This window comes from Triturus cristatus, chromosome 3_2, assembly GCF_964204655.1.
Source record: "Triturus cristatus chromosome 3_2, aTriCri1.1, whole genome shotgun sequence".
In the NCBI taxonomy this organism is placed as follows: Eukaryota; Metazoa; Chordata; class Amphibia; order Caudata; family Salamandridae; genus Triturus; species Triturus cristatus.
The window spans coordinates 997,070,442-997,091,813 of record NC_140584.1 but is presented as its reverse complement, the minus strand read 5'-3'; the positions used below and the strand labels follow the sequence as shown (position 1 = coordinate 997,091,813).

The window sequence follows — 21,372 nt, the reverse complement described above, 5'->3', positions numbered from 1 at the left end:
GTTTAATCTTCCCTTTTTTTGATATGTAATCAGAGGGTTGTAGTATGTTTTGCAAGACCTGGCACTCCAACTAGCAAAGGCCAATGTCTCTATAAAGTCTTATAAACGGCTTCATGTTGTGCATTAATTGTTGTGATAAAGTAGCCTTTTTTGATCTTTAATAGGAGTTAGTTTCTGCAGAGAAGTACTCCTTAGAATTCTACGTTCTGCATCATTCAATAGAAAATTACTATATCCTATTGGCCTCATTCTGACCTTCAGGTCCCTGACACCTGTCCTAAACATCTCCTCCTCACTACAATTGTGGCAAATTCTAGTCATTTCTCCAAACAGAAAATCCCTTATTACAGATCTAGTATGTGAGCTGTCAGCCCTAAAAATATTATTCGTAGAAGTCTTCTTTCTAAACAACTTGCTATCAATTTTTTTTTCTCCTCCATATAAAATTCCATATCTAAAATTGTATTTTAACGTTTGTCCCAAGTCATCCTAGGTAGACATTGGATGGATTCTGATTAAGATATTAAAGGTATTCCTGAATTTGGCTGTTAATTCTGTACAGATAATCATCACACCAATGTATCGGCCCCAGAAATGTGTTGTAGCCAATCTTTAACACCATACTCCATCTCAAACCACTCTATAAAGAGGTTGGCAAAAGTGCCAAGCCTAGAACACCTAGCCTTTCCTTTCACCAATGTTACCGTTCCCTATAAGAGAAAATATTTCTAAGTGTATATTTCAACTAAATCTATAGATACAAGTAACATTCTCCTTCACATTCAGCATCCTCCAAATTTATTCAAAATATCCATAGTATCTTGAATAAAGGAAGGTAAACTCGGAATACATGCTTTCAGGTAGTGATCAACAAATTCAGACCTGATCTGTGATGGAAACAATTCCTGATGTAATGTATTTCCCTAGAGGCAGCCTCCCAGGTCTGTGTATTTTTGGTATGTATAAATCAATTTGAAACACAGGTTATATATTTTTCCAAAAACCTGTAATCAGAAAAACTGATTAAGCTCCTCTTTCCAGATGTTAAGTTAATCAAAGAGCCAACTATAGTCCTGTTCATAGGGTTACCCTTCACCTTAACATGGCGGTTTCCATCGCTCAGTTGTCTGATTATTTCATTTTCATAGTCCATCTTGTTCACAACAACCATGTTTTCTCCTTTGTCCGCCTCATGGATTACTATTCTTTCATCTTTATACCTTATTTCTAACTGACATTGCTAAATAGTTATCTTCCAGTTTGGAGATATCTTGCACGTCTTTCTTAGCACACAAGTCTATACCACGAAAATTGACTTCTTTAGGAGTAACTTTAGTGTGACCCATAACTCTCACATTGTAATCCATGTTAAGAAGATCACACAAACCTCCTACCTTCAAATTTGTTCATCATTTATTGACAAAATATATATATCCGTGACATCAGTGTAATTTCGGATTTTGTGATAGTATGGATTGATTCATCCTTAGCACTTTGTTGGTGTAGAAATAACATACGTTTCAATTTTCTCAAACATACCTCTATTTGAACCTATGTGAATTCACATGGCTTGGTGTGACAGAATACTAAACGTTTGCGTGACACAATTTTCTCAACATCCGTTGGTGTTCTGTCTGAAAGGTTGATAATTTGCAACAAAACATGTTCAGCATTATTTATTGATTCTCCAATTTGGTTTCGAGTTTGCACACCCTTCTGGTTTTATAACTCCTTCCGACTGCCTATTCGGATTTGGTGTGTCTCCTCTGATAAAGACCAGGTATGTGGGATTGGTGTTGATTTGTTCATTGCTGGATCCTGCTTCTGGAGAGGATAATTGTGCTAATAATATAGGATGTAGCTCCCCCCCCCCCCCACCACCCCCCACCCCTCCAGTATCCATATTGGCAAGATTACCATTAAGGGGTACAGGATCATCAATTTAAAAAAAAAAAAAAAGATAAACTGAACACCCTTCTATCTTGTAATACTTTGCATCCCTCCTGATCCTACTTCTTTCAGAACAGATGAAAACAGTGAAGATTAAGAAATCGTGTGTGCCAACAAGGATCATTTGGAGACGCTGAAGTGATAGGACTGTATACTTTCAGCAAAACTTCCCAGGCTGTGTACACATGTGAGAGTCGGTGTGATTACGCTTGACTCACAGAATTGTTTTAAATCTTAAGCATTTTGTCATAAAATAAAGATAAGGTCTCACTTATTTCAGGTGAAGCTGCAGTTAATGGCACTGGCCTCTGGCTGCCTGAATTCTTAAAAAAAAAATAATAATAAAGATTCTGCATGCATGGCATTTATTCAGGTCTTCGAATATGTCCACCATGGCAACAGCTGGGTGTACAGTAAAGTAAGAAAGCATTTTGATGTCGGAGTTCACACTGTTTTAAGTGCTCTGTTAGTACTGTTGCAGCAATGCAATTGCTCTTTAATTTTCTGGAGCTTCTGTCTTAGTTAAGCACTTCCATTCAGTGTTAAGGAAGGGGACCATCTCAGGAGGTTAATGTCCAGCTGGTGCCATGTTTGAGAAATTTGAGCTCTGAAAGGTGCCATGTTTGAGAAATTTGAGCTCTGAAAGGTACCATGTTTGAGAAATTTGAGCTCCTAAGGGTGAATTCCGCAAGTCGTGACTAAATGCCTTTTCTATACTTTTGCAGCATGTATTTGATTAGGTGTAAAGTGCTGCTAAACTATATTCGAATCCAGTATAATCTCAAATTGGCTAGAGTAGTCTACAGTTCTATGGCTATTGCTTGACTTTAGATGAAAAGCATATAAATTCACATTTGCAATACAAATGGCTTTGTGCTGTTAATAAGGCATACCAGTTTGAGCATTGTTTGTCACTTATCAATCTCGCAAAGGTTGAATTAGTGTGGCCTTCATCCAGAGCGAACTTCAGCCAGTCAATACAATTGGGTAAGAATATTTGAAATTGTTTCGTTTTTTGACTCAAACTATGTTTGATTATCTCATTAATAAATACATTCTTTCCTTGCCACTATAGGCCTAGAAAATTCATTTAAATGCTTCCAAGAACTATCTTTCTTGAATCATTTCTTATAGATTGGAAGAGTTCGATATGGCTGTAAATTCTTTTTTTTTTTTCCCTTTTTTTTTTTTCCCTCTCCTTTTTCAGCCCATGCACTTTGACAAGATAGGAAAAAAATGCCCTGAGTTGTTTCAACAGTTCTACCCTTGCTCTGAAGTTACACCTATGGCGATGACAATTTCTCTTCATCTGGTTTGAGTTTCTGGAGTTGTACCCTCTTTACACCTCCTGGCATACACCATTCCACCTTGCGTTCCCTGACCCATTCCACATCACCTAACCCCCTGCCAAACAATAGACCCATTGACTTGAATCTTCATCAGTAGTGGACAATATCTTGTGCATGTTCTGAGTTGACTTCAATTAAATATATATTTGTTTTAGCTGGATGATAAGCAAGTTTGAAAACACTATCTAATTGAAAGCAAGCAGGTCTAAAACCAGACACTTTTCAGATACTGTTGTAATGGGTGTCAAAGTATCTGTGAACAGCCAATGCACATGTCATTAACTTAAGTAACCTAGCTGAAGTATTAAAAAACAAACATTTTGATATTGTATGGGTGACATGCTATATGAACAAATAAAAATAGACTCACTAGAACACAGGTTTCCAAACTTTTCATGCTGGTGACACACTTTTTTGACATTCCTGCTTTAGTGACACGGTAATGCGAGCGAGCGTAGCGAGTGAGCCGGAATCACCACAGAGGTGTTCGGGGGGGTTTAAAAAATAGTGGGCAAATGGTGCATTTTCAATCAAATTGGAGAAAGCAAGAAGGTTTAATAAAGCAATTGTGAATCTGTTTTTAACAAAGACAGTGACTGGCAAAACAGGGAGTAAGGTTAGGTTTGTGCCTGAAACAAGAATATAATCATGCACACATCGACACATGCCCCAGTGATTTACAGCACAAAAAGGGCACCTCCACAGCATATGGAGTGTTGGTTTTGGCAAACGTTTCTCCCTTCTTAAATACTAAAAAGAAACATGTGAATCAAATTGGAATAATTCCCAGTTAAAAAAAACAAGGCAGTACATTAGATCAACTGTCGGTTGGGTTGTGGAGTTTTGTTTCGCCACGTTATCAAAAGAAAACCTATTTCCTGTATTGGGCCAAATATTAAGTTGCTGGTGAGCTATTATATAATAATCAACTTTAAGCATGTTGGCCTTGTTTGTCATATTCTGTCTTTTTTTTTTTAGGTCCCGTCTAGGCTGCGCATGTGCTGTCTCGAACAGCATGTTTTCAATCTGTGGGCTTCAGCCCGCCCATTGCCTTACCACTTGTTTGCTCCATCGTGCTCTCATATCCGTCGTTCCCGTTAGTCCATAGCATAAAAGCGTCATGCTTCTTCCTGTGTTTGACCCTCCCCCTGAACATGGACCAAGTGCTTGCGTCCTTCCACTACTCCCGTTATAGGAGCTACTATTTTCTTTGTCTTTGAGCACTCCACACGAGTGCTGGTGTTTTCACTCACTCCATCTCCTCCCGCCCGCCCCAACCCTGTTGATTCGTTTTCTTTGTAGATCGGCTTTATTATTCACCTCACTCACCGAGCCAGCAAAATGATAAGTGATGTGTACTTACCCCTTTGAGCTCATCCACTTACGCACAGATCAAGAAAATAAATGGCCTTCCTGCTAGTTAGGAGCTTGGGCCTCAGTTTTCTAAATGCACCTGTTTTAACTAGCATATTAATAATTTCCTAAACACCGCTTCATGGTTCGTTGTAAAGGAAATGTACTATGTACCTATCTACTAACTTACACTGCAAAGATCTCTTGCCCTCGCTTTTCAGTATTAGGGCACACAGGTGAACTTCATCATTACTAAAATGAGCAATAGCTGCTACATAGCGTCAAGAGATGCACATGCATCTCTTGGCACTATGTAGTAGACCGGGCACAAGTTGAGGGTAGACTGAGTCTATCCACTCTTTTCACAGGGTGATCGCAGTCTACCCTGCTATGAGATTGGGCCCCACAGAAATATGGTAAACTTGTCTTGGTGCAATTTTTAGACACCGGGACACATTCAACAGTGCCTGCACATTGTTTGCTTTTGTTCCAAGCAGCAATGTACAGACGGGGAAGGGGCTTATCAGATTCCAGCTGGGCCTATAACAAAGGTCGAAGTTAAGGGGCCATCAGGTCTCCTTTTCTTGGAGTATCCAGGCTGGGAGCTATCAGGAGCCTCACATCTAAATGAAATGGAGGAGAAACAAAGGCACATAGCTTATCACATCACATCACACAAGAGGCAGGCATGCTTTTGACTTTGTTCAGTCCTTTTATATAAGAGATATGCATGTGTGTAGGAATGTCAGATTTGTTAGTCTGTCCCAGTATTTACACAAACAATTTAAATGCCACTATTTTGTTTTGTTTCTTTTACAGCGCTATAGTGCTACTAATCCCATTGTAGTGTCAGAGTGCTTTATACATACACATTATACATTGACAATAAATGATGTGTGTAAATCAAGGGAGTGTTACATAAGATGGGGAGAGTTACAAGGTGTAGGAGCCACATGTCCTTCTTGGCTCACTGTGCTATATTAGAAGAATTACAATGTATGAACTGCAAGTAACAAAAGGATCTCTGTGTTCAAAGCGCTAACTCACTTGCCCATTTACATACAATAAAAATCTGTCATCTGCGCGTTACATAATGTGCTTTCCAGGAGACCTATTAACCCTCAATGCTACTTTGATCCAAAACTGGGACTAGACAAAACACAAACCTCTCCAGCAAATAGTTATTTTACCATTATTATTATTCCCCGAGCTTTACTGAGCACACAAAGATCTCTGCCACAGGTGCCTTAACCCCATGATATTTTAAAATACAGACTTTGCAACCAGTTGAGTAGAACAGATTTACTGCCGCATTTCTCCTTGTTGCCAGTTTCTTTGTGGCAGGATTTAAAAAAATAAATACATGTTAAGGCCCTGATTTTTGCATCGGGTTGCATAATTTTTTTGCACAACCCCGAAGCAAAATCTAATTTGTTAAATATTGTAATGAGCTCAAATGTACTTACGATAGACCTGCTAAACAAACATATAACTTTCATGTTTGGTTTCTTGTGCTACTGGCAGTGACTAATATTGATTTTTTAGTTTTTGTTTTCAGCGGCAGTCATTAAAGCTGTGAGATAATTGAGAGGATTTGTTAAATAATTGATAGTTGTCATTTTGCTTTGTCGGGTTATTACCTGGTAAAAGTAATACAGTTGTTCAACTCATCGTTCAGTGGGAAAAGCCTGTTGTTTAGTTCAGCTTTTTGTAAACAGCAGTGTGCAGGGGTGAGAGTATTGCCTGAAACAGCTTGAAGCAGTAACTGCTAAAGAGCAGTGAACATGTTGCATTAGCCGTGCGTTAGGGATTGTTTAATGACATGTCTTAACCAAAAGGGTTGGGGTGTTGGGTGTGTGTAAGTGAGAGAGGGACATGGAATAAGGTAGAAAAGGGCTGGTAAAAATGGCCCCATGGCCTGCGACCTCTTATTTAATTATCCTGATCAGGCCCGGCTCCAGGAATTTTTATTTGGGTGGGCCAAGGGTGCATTTGGGGGGGCCACTGCGGGATCGATTTGTCGCATATATGTCTAGGCAGGCCTGCTTCAGTGCCCTCCTTTATCTCTTCTTAGTCTTACAAGGCCCAGTAAAACGCACTCTTTTCCAAATCTCTTTCTAAATATTATCACTCTCAAAAAGTGTTTTTTCTATGAAATGTTCCTTTGATGGGAAAAGGAGGTTTCTGAGGTGGTAGTATCAGGCAACTGACACTACTCGGGCTCCCTCTGAGCGAGCCCTCAGGGAGAATCCCTCTTCATTACTACCTCCACCTGACCCCGGACTCTGCAACGCACTCCCTTACAGGCTTGATTATCCACTACTCCTCTCCAGTGCACCTTATCTCACAGCTGACCTTGGGCCCTAGCCCCATATCAGGCACCATCGGGCTCCACTTTCATTTTTCCCGGTAAAAACAATAGTAAAATCACCTTCAAACTTAAAACATTGAATAAAGCAGTAAATATAATTAGCACGCACTTTAAAGTATGTTCCACAGTAGCCTGTATGACCAGACTGCTAATTAAACAAAAACAGAAAGGCCATGACAGGGCCGGGTTTAGCGCTGATGCGAAAGTCTTTTTTGGCGCCACACTAATAACCTCTTTCTCCGTAAATACCTTTACTACCACCTTCCAACAGTGCCCCTCATCCCTCCATGGCCCCCCCCCCATTGACCTCTTCCTCGGATTCCCTCACTGCCACACTCCACAAGTGCCCCTGATCTCCCCATAGCCCCTCCCCCTCGTGACCTCCTCCTCGGATTCCCTCACTGTCACCCTCCACCAGTGCCCCTCATCTCTCTGTAGCCCCTCCCCCTCATGACCTGCTCCTCAGACTCCCTCTCTACCACCCTCCACCAGTGCTCCTCATCTCTCCCTAGCTCCCCCCCTCCACCCCATGACCTCTTCCTCGGATTCCCTCACTGCCGCCCTCCAACAGTGCCCCTCATTGCTCCATAGCCCCTCCCACCACCACCTCCTCCTCAGATTCCCTCGCTGCCACCCTCCAACAGTGCCCCTCATCTTTACGTAGACCCTCTCTCATATGCATTTCATTTGTTGTATAGCGCTACTCATGTCAGTGTAGTGTGTCAGTACTTTACACCACGCACACATTATACAGAGACAATGAGTCATACAAGTATGTAAATCAGTCTACAGGGAATGTCAAATAAGCCAATGAGGATGACAAGGTGTATGAATCACGTCATACATGCTGGTGGGCAATATATTTTAAGAGGGTTTGGTGTGGGGAAACAACTTTAGGATTTAAAGAGTATTACATGGGGGTCAGCTTTACTGATAAAAATGTATATCTGCCCAAACATACTCATTTCAGCAACATTAGAATAATGAAAGACTGAGGAAGTTCTAACTATATCACAAAACAAAAATAAGCGAAGTTCTAACTACACCATTCATGTTTGTATGCAGCTCTTTGGTGACAGTTCATTGGTCACTGTCCTATGTTAGGATTGTAACTTCTGAACTGCAAGTAGCACAAGGATCTCTGTGACAAAGGCAGTAACCCACTGAGCTTCCACATAAAATACAGTTGATCTGCATTTAAAAACTACGGACAGACAAACGATTGCCCTCCAGCAGGATCATTAATCACCAGCGTTATCTGGGCATGTTGTGTTGTCTTATTTTATCCTGCATCGGTCATGATAATGATAAAAAAATTGTTTAAATGAAGCACGCACAAAGTATGTGTCCTGCTGGTCCTGTGCACATTTTAAATCGAAAAACAAATAGTGACAAATTCTCCTACCTACTTTATTAGTCAAACTGTGTCACAGCCTGGTGTGATAAACTGCTGCAGGGGTCGGGAAAGGTGACAGGAATAAACAAACTTCTTTTCTCCTGTACTGCATAGAAAAGGAAATATCCACGCAGCAGGACAGTCAGCAAAGGTTACCGGTGACAAACAAAGGATTTGTCCCTTTCGCCATGTGGAGATGGAGGGGTGAAAAAAAAAAACAAAGCCTCGTTAATGGTCTTGTAAAGACCTGTGAAGTACCCGGGTGCGGCTGCGATAATCTCAAAGCTGTCTGTGTGTGTGGGAAGCTGTCTCAGCCTGGGCGCGCGCACACACAGACAGCTCTTTGAGCTCAATTCCGTTGCGCCCCTGCCTTCAAGCCCTCACTGCGAGGGCCAAGGCTCCTGTTGCGCGACACACCCACGAAGGTCAGGCGACACAGTAACGTGTCGCGACACATACTTTGGAAAGCTCTGCACTAGAAGGTTAACTTCCTAGTTTGTGTTCCCAACGGTGTGAACTTAGTGGTTGATGGCCATAAGAACTTTTGTTTCTTTGATCAGGGCGAGAATTCACTTAAAGGCCAAGAGCAAAATGTTGTTTGGCAGTCCCATCTTCCACGTCGTGCTACAGGGATCCACAAAAATATTGGTTTAAAAATGTCCAAGTTGTGTAAATGCATCCTATTTTGAGACAGAATATAATGTACATCGTGGTGGTCTCACAACTGACTGGGATTGTCACTGAGGCCATCTCAGCACTTTACATGTATGAACATTGCTATACTGAAAAACGAATTACATTTAAGTATTTTTTGCATTTTCAATAAATGGTAATCTCGGACTGAATATACTTACAAATGTACGTCATTTCGGAGTTAATTTGACTTTCATTGGTTTCAATATTTGTAGCCTGTACTGTTTTCAATATCCCATCTGTTCAAACCGCTTTATTTTACTCTTAAACTAATTTTTTCACTTAGGCATGACTCGTGATGACTTGTTCAATACCAATGCTTCCATTGTGGCAACTTTAACAGAAGCTTGTGCGAAGCACTGCCCTGAGGCAATGATCTGCATAATTTCCAACCCGGTAAGAAAGTGGCTTTCGAAAATCGCTCCAGCCTTATTCCTACTTCTGACTTGTATCCCTTTAATTTGTAAATCTTTTTTTAAAAAATAAATAAATAAATCTATGGCCTTTTTTGATCAATCTACAAGGGGAAAAATTGTTCTTGGGCTTTGTTTAACAAGGTCATGCACACCATGAATAGGCCTTTCATCTCTGATTTGGAACATCAGACTTTGGTTATTGCTACATCTTTGCACTAAGTGATCAAACCAAATAAAATGTAATTGAGGTAGCACAAGGTAGTAAGATTATGTCAGTGCAACTCGACCCACAACATTTGTTTTAAAACAACATATACTTAAAATTAGTGTGAATTAAAAAAAGCGATAAACTTGGCTGCTTACAGGTAGGTGTATGAATCTAACGGCAGCCGACACTATGACTTGATGGATTGATCTAAATCCAATTGGCGCGTGTGTAACATTGCACATTTTCTGATGTTACTTATTGAACTTTCATGGAATTCTTTAGAAATTGATAAACATTTGTTTTGACTTTCATTCCCTGGAGATGGTGCAACAAGTGTGGTTGTCTGTTCCTCTAACACTGTTTTCTTGTATTCTCAATTTGTCTGATCTGGATTAACATGATATTTAATCGTATATGAAGGTGAAGCATGTATTGGCCAACTGTGGTGTCACTGTGCACAGAATTTTCTGATGGAGGAATATTCATGGATAGAATTACTTTGTTCTGTGCCATCTACTTTCACTAATATACACCTTATTCCCACTTTTTCTCTAGGTGAATTCAACCATCCCCATCACCTCAGAAGTGTTTAAGAAGCATGGTGTCTATAATCCCAACCACATTTTTGGTGTTACCACGCTCGACATTGTGAGGGCAAACACATTTGTTGCACAGCTCAAGGTAAGCAATCCAATACTACAAAATGAAGGGAGATATTTGAACATGGACTAGATGATAAATGTTCTTATTGTTGCGTTCTGCTGTTTACGGAGATTGTTAGATACGATGGGTTTGAGCACTGAGAGAAACACTTATTCGGACACTTTCAGTACTATTTTAAGTCTGTTTCTGTGTAGAAGACTGGAGGGATGAGGATTACATAGGGATGAGCTTGGAGGTTTTTTAAAATTCTTTTTGGGGGTGGTACTAAAGAGGTTTGGAAGTATTGTATAGGAGTGTCAGTATTGATAGTCTGGTAGCAGCAGTAAAACACTTTATGTCAATGGCAGTTCATTTAATTCAATTACTTTTTAAGCAATTTAAGTGGGGGCATAAAGTTTAAAAAAATATATATTTAACTTTGTTTTATTGTCCTTTAAGTGGATGCATAATGTTGACCATTTTGGGGGGTGGGATTAATGAAACTCTTGGTGTTTGCCAACATGGCAGCATGCTTGGAAAAAGCTGGAGCGTAGCTGCAAGTGGTTGGCTGATTAGTGTTTCACATGCCAAAAGAACCCACATTGGAGCTCTGTTGATCAGATTTTTAAGATGGTATAGCTCTGCACTAGTTTAATCAAAAACTAGTGCGTGGAGCATTTTCTTTTCTGCCACCACCTGTTGATAAAGTTGCATTTAACTGATCCTTTGACTCCTGGCCTCTTAGTTGACGTATCTATGAACACGGACTAGCTTTACTTATGTGCAGCATCTCTAAACACATTTCAAGAGTCGTGTTTTTTAAATCTTTTTTTAAATTAACTTCATAGTTCATTGGACCCTAAATATCTAACTGACAATGCAGCAGCATCCAAAACATTTTTTTTAATAAGCTGAAAAAATACAAAAGAATGGTCTTGAAGAGATGCACTGCACTCGTAACCCAGAAGGATAACCATGCAGCCTCAGAGTACTGCTTTGGCCTTTAATTTTCAAGTCCAAATAAGTCCTGTTCTTGATGGGACTATCTGCATATGCTTTTACCGTTTTCCCCAGTGTGACTGAGTTGATAAAATGAACTCTATGTAATTATTTTCATGTTCGAGAATTAGGATTACAAGTAAGTAGCATTTTTCTCCATCATGGGGTCCTTTTTCTGTTTACGAAAACTGAATAGAATAGAGGGAAGTGTCAAAGTATGAGGATAAATAGGAAGCGGCCAACCAAAGGTTAAGTGCAGTTAAGCAGACCGGTTTCACAGAGGAGCATGGCCTACTTGGGGCACTAGATGTGGCGTCTCAATAGGGGCACTAGTTCTAGAGCATAAGTCTAGGCAGTAGATCCTGAACATTTGTAAGCTGATCACCAGGTAGCAGCACAGTAGATTCCAGCTACCAATGTGCTATCAACTACTCCTTGTCTAACGATCTCAAAGATTCACTTCAACTCACACTTTTGCCCCCTCTGTGGTTTTGGTAGGGGCTTTTAATACCCTGAGAAAATAGTGTAGTAATCTTCTCACTCCATCCATGGCCATGATGGCCACAGGGACAGCTTGCACCCCAGTACTCAAGCCTTCTGGCTGCTGCAGTTTTCAAACCTCTTTAGTGTGTCCTTCGTGGCCCACAGCACCCTTTCTGAGGCATGATTTGGCACTTTCTGCTAGGCTGGCAGGCAACAACTTTGGACAAGTGGGTCCTGCAAGATGTTCAATGGAGTTATGCTCTACCATTAATTGCTGTATCTTCCACCAGCCTCCGAACAGATAACTGATGCGCATCTATCCCTTTTGCAGCAGGATGTGTAGGGATTTTTGGCAAAAGCAGCCATTGGAGGTTGCAGACTCCAGAAGCTGCCTATAGTTGTTGTTCCTGCTACTTCTTGGTTCTGAAAAGACTGACACTTCATCCCATCTTAGACCCTTGCCCTTTCAGTGCCTTCTGGCAGAAGGACAAGTTCAAGATGCTCACTCTGGCCCAGGTCTTATCTTCTCTAGACCTTGGAGAGTGAGTGCTAGAGTTGGGTTTGCATGATGATTTTCACATCCACATCCTGCTGGCCCGCAGGTTCCATTTGTAGTTCACTATGCTCCCCTTTGTCCTCACAAGTAGCTCCTGTGTTCACGAAAGAGATGGAAATAGTTGGCGCACATTTTCAAATGTCTAGGGGGACCCAGTCTTCCCTACTTTGACAGGTTGCTGGCTTTTGCCAGGCAGTCTTCATCCAGCTTCAAACTATTGGGGAACCTTCTAATAGCATTGTGAGTCATTATAAACTTGTCGAAGTCACACCTGACTCATTTGCAGATGCTCTTTCATCAGACACTACAGTTTTGCACCTGTGCCCTGGAAGAGAGTCCAGGACATTTGGGTTACAATCCTGATGTTTCAGCATCTGTCCTGGATTTGTGAGGATGACTGAGGCTGCTGTATCCTGCTGGTCAAGCACGCCAGATGGCATGTGGGCTCTGCATTAGGATCTGAAGTCCGAGTGAGCACAGCACCAGGGGTATGTTTCCTCCTGTGGTTATTGATGTCATAATGGCAGCTAGGTGTCCCTCAACCAAGTCTGTTAATGCTTCAGTTGGGACAAGGTTGTGGCTTGGAGTGCTACCAAGCAGAGTGACCCACTCCGTGCTAACCTGTCCAAGGTGTTGGTGTTTGTGTTGTCCCTGGCCCAGCAAAGTATTTTGGGCAATGTTAAATGGGATCTGTCGTCTTTCGGGCTTTTCATGGTTACCGTAAAAGACCCTATTTTTTAAATTACCTGTTGTGATGTTTTTCTCAAGGTTTTACCCTATATTTTTCTCCATTCTCCGCTTATTATGCCACAATGTGAGTTAAATATGGTTCAAACATTTCTTGTGTGCGCCTTTATAACTTTTGCATAGCTTTCCTCTGGCTATTTGACCCCACGGCAGTCTTTTTTTTGCCACTATAACTTTGACACTATGGGTGAGTGAGCTACAAGCTTGCTCTGTCAATCCAAACAGAACGTTAAAACACTCACAAAATGCAATTGAAGTTTGAAAGGAATATTATTTTACTATATATTTTCAAGATTAAACCCGGTCAAGCAAGACCAGAAAAATTAATATAAATGGGCTGTCTAATAATTCAATAGAAAAAGCGCTGCATGTGGACGTGATTCAAAGTGACAACGTGAATAACGTGAAGTGACATATCTGTGTATCATACAAAGGAGTGTTATAGTACTGTACATATATTTACAGGTGAGGTTTCTTGGCATAAGGTCCCAAATCGGAAGTAACCGTGACTTTTGCCCCGTAGTTCAATTACATTGATTTCTAAGCCAAAAGACCTATTGCAATATGGACAAATAACAGTCGACGTTTCGACCCTGACACTAGCAAGATTGAGGATGTCTACGCGGGTCTTCAGGACAGATAATTGGGCAGCCACTGTTTCGACTTAATTGCAGGTGAGATGTAACTTTGGAAACTAAAGGAAACGGATTACGGGAATTGGTCCGAATGGTCGTCCAAGGAATCCGGTTCCTGTGGGCCAAGGTTGTGAAGGCGCAGTCCTAGCAGGGAGGAGTGCGACAGATGGGGCCTCTGTTGTGGTGGGAAGTCTTCACAGCATCAGACTGACTCAGAGGTAGGTAGTGGTCCGGCGGCGGGGTAATACATTCTGTACAGGCTGTCGGTGGGTGGGGGGGGGAGCGCTATTGATTAAGCAGCGCTCCGCGTTGTTGGGAAAGCGTTTGAAATGGCTTCAATAGTAGTCTTTGAACGCTGACTTTTGCCGCCGGTTCATTGCTCAGTTATTTTGACGCCGTGATGAATTCTGGCATCCGTGTTGGGTACAACTTATGCATTCCACAGCCACTATTCAAGCCATCTCAAACGCTTTCCCAACAACGCAGAGCGCTGCTTAATCAATAGCGCTCCCCCGACGGCCTTTACAGAATCTATTACCCCGCCGCTGGACGACTACCTCTGAGTCACTCTGATGCTGTGAAGACTTCCCACCACAACAGAGGCCCCATCTTTCGCACTCCTCCCTGCTAGGACTGCGCCTTCACAACCTTACTCCACAGGAACCTGATTCCTTGGACGACCAGTCGGACCAATTCCCGTAATCCGTTTCCTTTAGTTTTCAAAAGTTACATCTCACCTGCAATTAAGTCAAAACAGTGGCTGCCCAATTCTCTGTCCTGAAGACCCGCGTAGACATCCTCAATCTTGCTTGTCAGGGTCGAAACATCGACTGTTATTTGTCCATATTCCAATAGGTCTTTAGGCTTGGAAATCAATGTAATTAAACTACGGGGCTAAAGTCACTTTTACGACTGATTTTGGACTTTATGCAAAGGAACCTCATCTGTAAATATATGTACAGTACTATAACACTTCTTTGTATAATACACATTGTCACTTCGTCACTTTATTCATGTTGTCACTTTGAATCATGTCCACATGCGCCGCTTTTTCTATTGAATTAGACAGCCCATTTTATATTAATTTTTCTGGTCTTGCATGACTGTGTTTAATCTTGAATATATAGTAAAATCATTTCCCTTTCAAACTTCAATTGCTTTTGTGTGTTTCAACGTACTGTCTTGTTCTTTCATTTATGAAATTAATACGAAATTGTTTTGACCCGACAGAACAGATTGTTTATATTGAACTGGGGTGGCATGGTGAGCAAAATAACGATGGATTAAACCCACATCTGGACTGGGGGTGAATGTTTTGCCAATGGGCAACATTCCGTCCATCTTGTGGGTTTTGCTGTTCGCCCTATGTGGGAAGGATATGCCCAGACGTGGGTCCCGTGCTCACTACGCCACTGGAGTCAAGCTATCCTGGCTGAAGAGGGGTGAAACCCTGAAACCGGTCCTAGGATGCTTGATTCCGGTCCAGGGAAGACACGGCTTGGCAGTTCGGGCTGGACTGTTCCCATGAGGTACAGGGTCAAGACTGATTTGCATATGGCCATGTCTGAACTGGGGTGGCGTGGTGAGCAAAACAACAATGGATTAAACCCAGATCTGTGACTGGGGGGTGAATGTTTTGCCAATGTGCAACATTCCGTCCATCTTGTGTGTTTTACTGTTTATATTGTACATTCTGAGGGCTACTGGGTTACCCCTTTGCTTTGTTGGATGCTCTGTCAATCCATCTATTAAATTTTTACCCAAATAAGCTGGTTCTATGAACTTTACCCTTCTTTCTTCCAAAGGTAAACCCATTTCATGATGATACATCACTCTTCCGGTGTGAGGCTCCATTGGTAGATCCAGAACTGGCATTTACTTTCTATATTGATCGTACGTACTAGATACAACTGGGTGGACAATGAACACTTTATTGGATTCACTAGAGCAAAGAAAGGCAAGGCAGTGCAGAAAAGGAGTGCATGTCACTGGATCTTGCTCTGCATTATGATCTGCTACGCATTGAAGAGAAGGCAGCCGCCTGAATGCATGTGATGTGCCAGTCCAGGACATTTCAGATAGTGTGGTGCGACGCGGTCACACCAACCCAGTCGCACAGCTGAATAGTGTAATTACACCAATATTTAAATTCAACCGATTTAGACTTCATGTTCAAACAATATTTCTCCAAATTCTTCTTCATTTTAAATCCACATGAAAGGTACCACGCTGTTTCGCAAGTTTCAAATGTTCAAGGTGTGCCCATTCAAGGCCTCGTGCAAGAACACGATGGAAACGTATGCTGACTTCAAAGCAGGGCTAACTGCAAATGAACACATAATCACTCATTACATATACATATACATTTTGCACAATTTATACTCATTGCTGACTTTTAAATTAACTATGACCACTAAATATAACTATGACCACTAAATATAATGCATTCTTTTTATCATAAATCTTTTCTCTCAAATTCCATGTGTTCAATCCCACAAAGAATATCACAAAATGCCATGTCCATAACATTTAAATATAACCACAGGAATCTACGAGATTGAGCAAATTATTATCACACCCTCCTCTCTAAAACCTGTTCCATTACCGACTCCCCATGCCTTCTCCCTCACACTAGCCCCCTACGCACACAGTACATCCACATATCATGTTCTAAACTACTTTCTATATCACACACACGCATCCTTTCATTCGCGCTACAACCATTATTTCACATCTCACTCTACCTCCTACACCCAACATCCATTCGTCCCTATTCCTCATGTCTCACCGATATCCCTTCCTCTCACTCCAAACACTCCGTTGTATACTGCTGCTAGCGCCATGAGACACATACCTGCCAACCATCACTTCCGACTTCGATTTTCAAAAAAGCGGTACCTTCGCGCTCTCCCACCCAAGTTCCTCCCTCAAATTATGCTGCAAATAGAACCACCTAATGAAACCAAGATTACCCGGAGACAACCTCCTGTGTAAAACCTACATTTCCCACAATACATTGGACTCGCATCACTAGAGCACTCAATGTTCCTTAAATGCGCTTTGATTTTTTGAGAAGATTAACGCAACATTACGAGGGATTCTGTTAATTCTTTACATTAAAAACAAGGTGTTCCCATTCAAGGCCAAGGTCATAGTTAATTTAAAAGTCAGCAATTAGTATAAATTGTGCAAAATGTATATGTAATGAGTGATTATGTGTTCATTTACACTTACCCCTGAAGAAGGGCTAGAGATGTCCGAAATGCATTGGGTTTTAATTAAAACACTGCTTTGAAGTCAGCATAAGTTTCCATCGTGTTCTTGCATGAGGCCTTGAATGGGCACACCTTGAACATTTGAAACTTGTGAAACAGCGTGGTACCTTTCATGTGGATTTAAAATGAAGAAACGAGAAATTTGGAGAAATATTGTTTGAACATGAAGTCTAATCGGTTGAATTTAAATATTGGTGTAATTACACTATTCAGCTGTGCGACTGGGTTGGTGTGACAGCGTCGCACCACACTATCTGTGTTGATACAAGTGCCAAGAGGGCAAGGCACATACTCAGTCAGCACGCATTCCTTGAGCACCTGAATAAGGATTTAACGAATTAAGCATGGTGTGCATCCCACCACCCTCCTGTTAGTCCAGGACATTTGCCAGACTGCTACATGGGTGCCACTTCATACATTCCTGAAGCACTTCTGTCTGGGCAATCTGATCTGTTGAGAGGGGCACTTTGCCGAGTCGGCCCTAAAGGCCTTTTTGTCTGATCCAATTCAGACTCCCCACCTGGGAGGTACTGCTTTGGAATCTATTCAAAAGGTGAGAATCTGCAGTTGGTCTCGGAACAAGTTACTTACATTCGGTGATGCCTTTTCTGGTAGAGACTGTCTCGCTCCCAGATTACTCCCTGCCCCTCCCATTTGTCCATGTTCTGTGAACTAAGCCAGACTAAGCACTAAGAGCAGAGACTATTGGAAAAAGCAGCTGATATCGGTGTTCTGGGTGGCTACTATAAAGGGCCCAGCTCATCACTTCAGGATAGGAGTGACGTTGGCTCAGTGCCACTTGCACCACCTGTCGACATGCAGGGTTTACTGCTTGAGACTTTTCTGGATCCTGTCTGATGCCTGGGGAAATATTCAAAAGGTGAGGAATCTGCAGTTAGATGGAACCTCTACAAGAAAAGGCATTACTGAAGCTAAAGTTACTTGTCCATCAGACTCGTGTTCACTACAGGTTAGTTAATTGAACCAAGTTTTTTTTAGACTAGGCGATTCACACCGATTTATGGGAACCTAAAAATGCTTTACCTTCGGATAAGGTTGATAATTCTCAGTTCAGAACAAACATTGTAAATGTTGGGGGCTTTTCTGAACCCCAAACAGTTCCAAAACCTAGTGTGTTGTGTGTGCATCACAGATTTAACTGCCCACTTTATACAGCTGTGGATTAACTTCAGTTGCTCATAGACGATATATCAGTGACTACACATGGAGTTTGTAAACTTCGTTGTCCATCTTTACCTCTGTTTGTAGCCCTTACCACATTGCAGTTTAAGCATTGACTTAACTTCTCCTGGTGAGGCAAGTACCCAAAGGGAGTAACTTTAATATCTAACTGGAATACATTAGTAATGGTGGGAGCCACTGGGACACCATTGACAAACTGGAATAAGCCTGAGTCTCCAGAAGTCCGAGAAAAAGCCTTACAATGATGTGTGATTGGTCGGTTGAAAGATTTCCTTCACACAAAAAAGCTCTTCTCTAGTAGATGGGGTAGAAGGTGGATGAATAGTGACCAGCAGCTTAATAGATATTACACTGTGCTTAGCTCTGTTAGTTATTAGCATACAGATCTCCTGAATCAAGCCATGGATTTGCCATTTCTAATGAGGTCCTCAATTAGGCATAGTACCTACTGAGTACAATGTGTTTAGTTTTGCACTGAAAATATTATTAGATTTAAGACTGGGCACGCTGAAGTTCGTATAAGTTCCACCTGTTGACACTATTATTGGTGTAGTGTGTGTGCCAGGATGCAACTGGTAAAGTTTACTGTATGTGCCTCGCGCACTGTCCCCCAAGAGTGTTCCGTTTTAACCAGGATATTCCTGGGATGGGAAGGGAAGTTAAATTGTTCTATTTGAACTGTCCGTATACCCATTTTCACACGGAAGTTAAATGGGACAGGACTTGGGTATGAGATGTCCAATGCTGCTTCATTTTACTAATTTGACATGTACAGGTCACTTTTTTAGTAGAACTTAAAACGCTTGGGTAGATCACTCGGAAGTGCTTCCAGTGTCACCCTTCCCATATTTAACCTTTGTGGACCGAGGCACCAGAACATAAAATCACATGCTCTTAAACTGCTATTAAGCTGTGCAATGGCCAATCAGGAAATCTTCATTGCCAATGAATTGTAAACTAATTCTGCATGTTTTCTTGGCAGGCAACAAACTGCCAGAAAATGTATTGATACTTTAGAAATATATTTTCTGCTATTCCCTACACTTCGAGTTTCGTTCAGACTGAGCATTTAAGGCTTAAAAAGCTAAAGTGGTCTGGTTATATTTGTTTTTGCTGCCTCTTTCAAAAAGGTTTTATTTTAAAAACAACAAACTTTCCATCTGATCGAAGGATTTTTAGCAACTTTCAGAACTAGGATCTTGCTGACCAAATAGGAAAACAAAAGCCACACTCACTAGCCTTTCTTGTGAGCATATACTAATTCTTCCATCAGTGGTAAACTTGTTACCCCATTTCAACATAACCTTATGTTTGAATGTTTATGGTTAGTCTTTTTTTTTATTTTTATTTTTTTTAGTTGCCTCCTGCTTACACCATCTGAAGAGGTTGCTCAATCCTACTCGGTTTCAAACTTTGACACTAATCTTTGTGTCAACAGTTGCACAGTTTTCTCCAAGTATGGGGATGGGTGGCAGGTTGTTTTGTGACGTTATAATTTTTAAAACATTTTTTTTAAAGTTATTGCAGTTTAACCCACTAAGGGTGCAGTATGTTGGTTGGAACTGTATTTTGGCAAGGCAGGGGTAGGTCGTGTTTAACAAAAAAAAAGAGGGGAGGTTGGAAGGGAGCGTCCGGTGTTGGTTGGTGTGGCATTTACAAATCCAAACAATTTAGGGTGGCCTTCAGGGCTTTGGGCCAGAGGCTAAGTTCTCCCTACCCAACACCCTTCCAACCTTTTAGACCCATCAAACTGATTGCTGTAGGAAATCGAAGTGGAAAAACTGCTACCATTAGCGGTGGGGGTTGGACCCTGAATAAAGACATGGTAATTCTGGGTCCAACAGGTTATTCTCTCTTCTGGAGTTGTTCTAATAATGGTCACATTTATGCGGGAGATAGTTAGACTCCTTAATTACATTTTTAGCATATCTTCACTGTAAATTTGGGCAAACTCTGAATGAGAATGTAAGTGACGGGTGGTACTCTGAGCTAGGGAGGAAAAACCTTAACTGAGTTCACACAGGGAGGTAAAAGGGGCAAAGGTACAGTACATCAAGGCAGAGCCAAGAAGGCTTTACTGGAGATAGCTGAAGGGAGACCGAAAACATGGAAATAATAACTACAGGAAATACAGCCCAACCATGGTGAATATGACTAATTCTGTTTGTGGTAAGAAAGGCACATTTGAACGACCAGCTATTTTGTAAACTAAGTCGCAGTGCCCAAAGTAATACTCTTGGGATGGATGGGCACAACTAATTCTAAGATCCTAGTGGGTATTGGGCTACTTGTAGCTAAATTCGAAAGTACACAGTATTGAAGTAGAAAATGCCCCCCTTGACACTCCCGTTCAATCTAGGCATGGATATTTGTGCATCAGTCGAAAAAAGCTGTTATACAACCAAGAATTTGGTGCCTTTGCCAAAAAACACATGGCCTCAATGAGTAAGATTGAGGCCCATGAGCTTAAATAATTGAAATTGTGTGCCTCAGACTTTGATTGTAGAGTGTGAGACAATGAGAGAACAAATCTACTACTTGAAACACTGTAATGTGGTATTTAACTCATCCTGTACATGCAAGTTGTATTGTTTTAAGGGGAACAAACTATGTAAATGTTTTAATGTTAATAAATCTGGAGAGTCCGATAACTTCTAGCCCATGTTAAATTAATTGGTATCCTCTGTGGCATTCCTTAGGCCATTTTGGTTAAGGGTCATGATTGTGTTCAATATGTTGCATCTTTCAAATTGCTGAAGGCTCCTTAAATGCTGTTTTTTTTTTTTTTTTTTTTTTTTTTTTTTTTGGGCTGTAGGGTTTGGATCCAGCCCGTGTCAATGTCCCAGTCATTGGTGGACATGCCGGAAAGACCATCATTCCTCTCATCTCTCAGGTGTGTACTGATTCATTTTTGTTACCCACTGTTATTGTTTCAGCAAAGCTCTATCCTGGCACACCTAGATCTAAATGCTGATTAAGACAAATCTTTTAATATAGTTTCCAATTCCCTTGCACCTGTTAAATTGCATATTTTCTTTCCATTTCATCTTTCTTGTTGACCTTAACTACTCCAGCTCCCTGGCAACACACCCCTGG

At 41.3% G+C, this 21,372-nt stretch overlaps 1 protein-coding gene across 1 annotated transcript in view; it reads left to right on the top strand.

The window, feature by feature from the left end:
* Nucleotides 1-21,372, top strand: part of MDH2 (malate dehydrogenase 2) — a 63,937-nt gene that overhangs the window by 13,768 nt on the left and 28,797 nt on the right. The window contains exons 4-6 of the mRNA XM_085649614.1: nucleotides 9,399-9,508; nucleotides 10,292-10,417; nucleotides 21,092-21,169. Of these exons, the coding sequence (XP_085505740.1) occupies nucleotides 9,399-9,508; nucleotides 10,292-10,417; nucleotides 21,092-21,169 (314 nt within the window). The remainder of the gene's footprint in view (nucleotides 1-9,398; nucleotides 9,509-10,291; nucleotides 10,418-21,091; nucleotides 21,170-21,372) is intronic.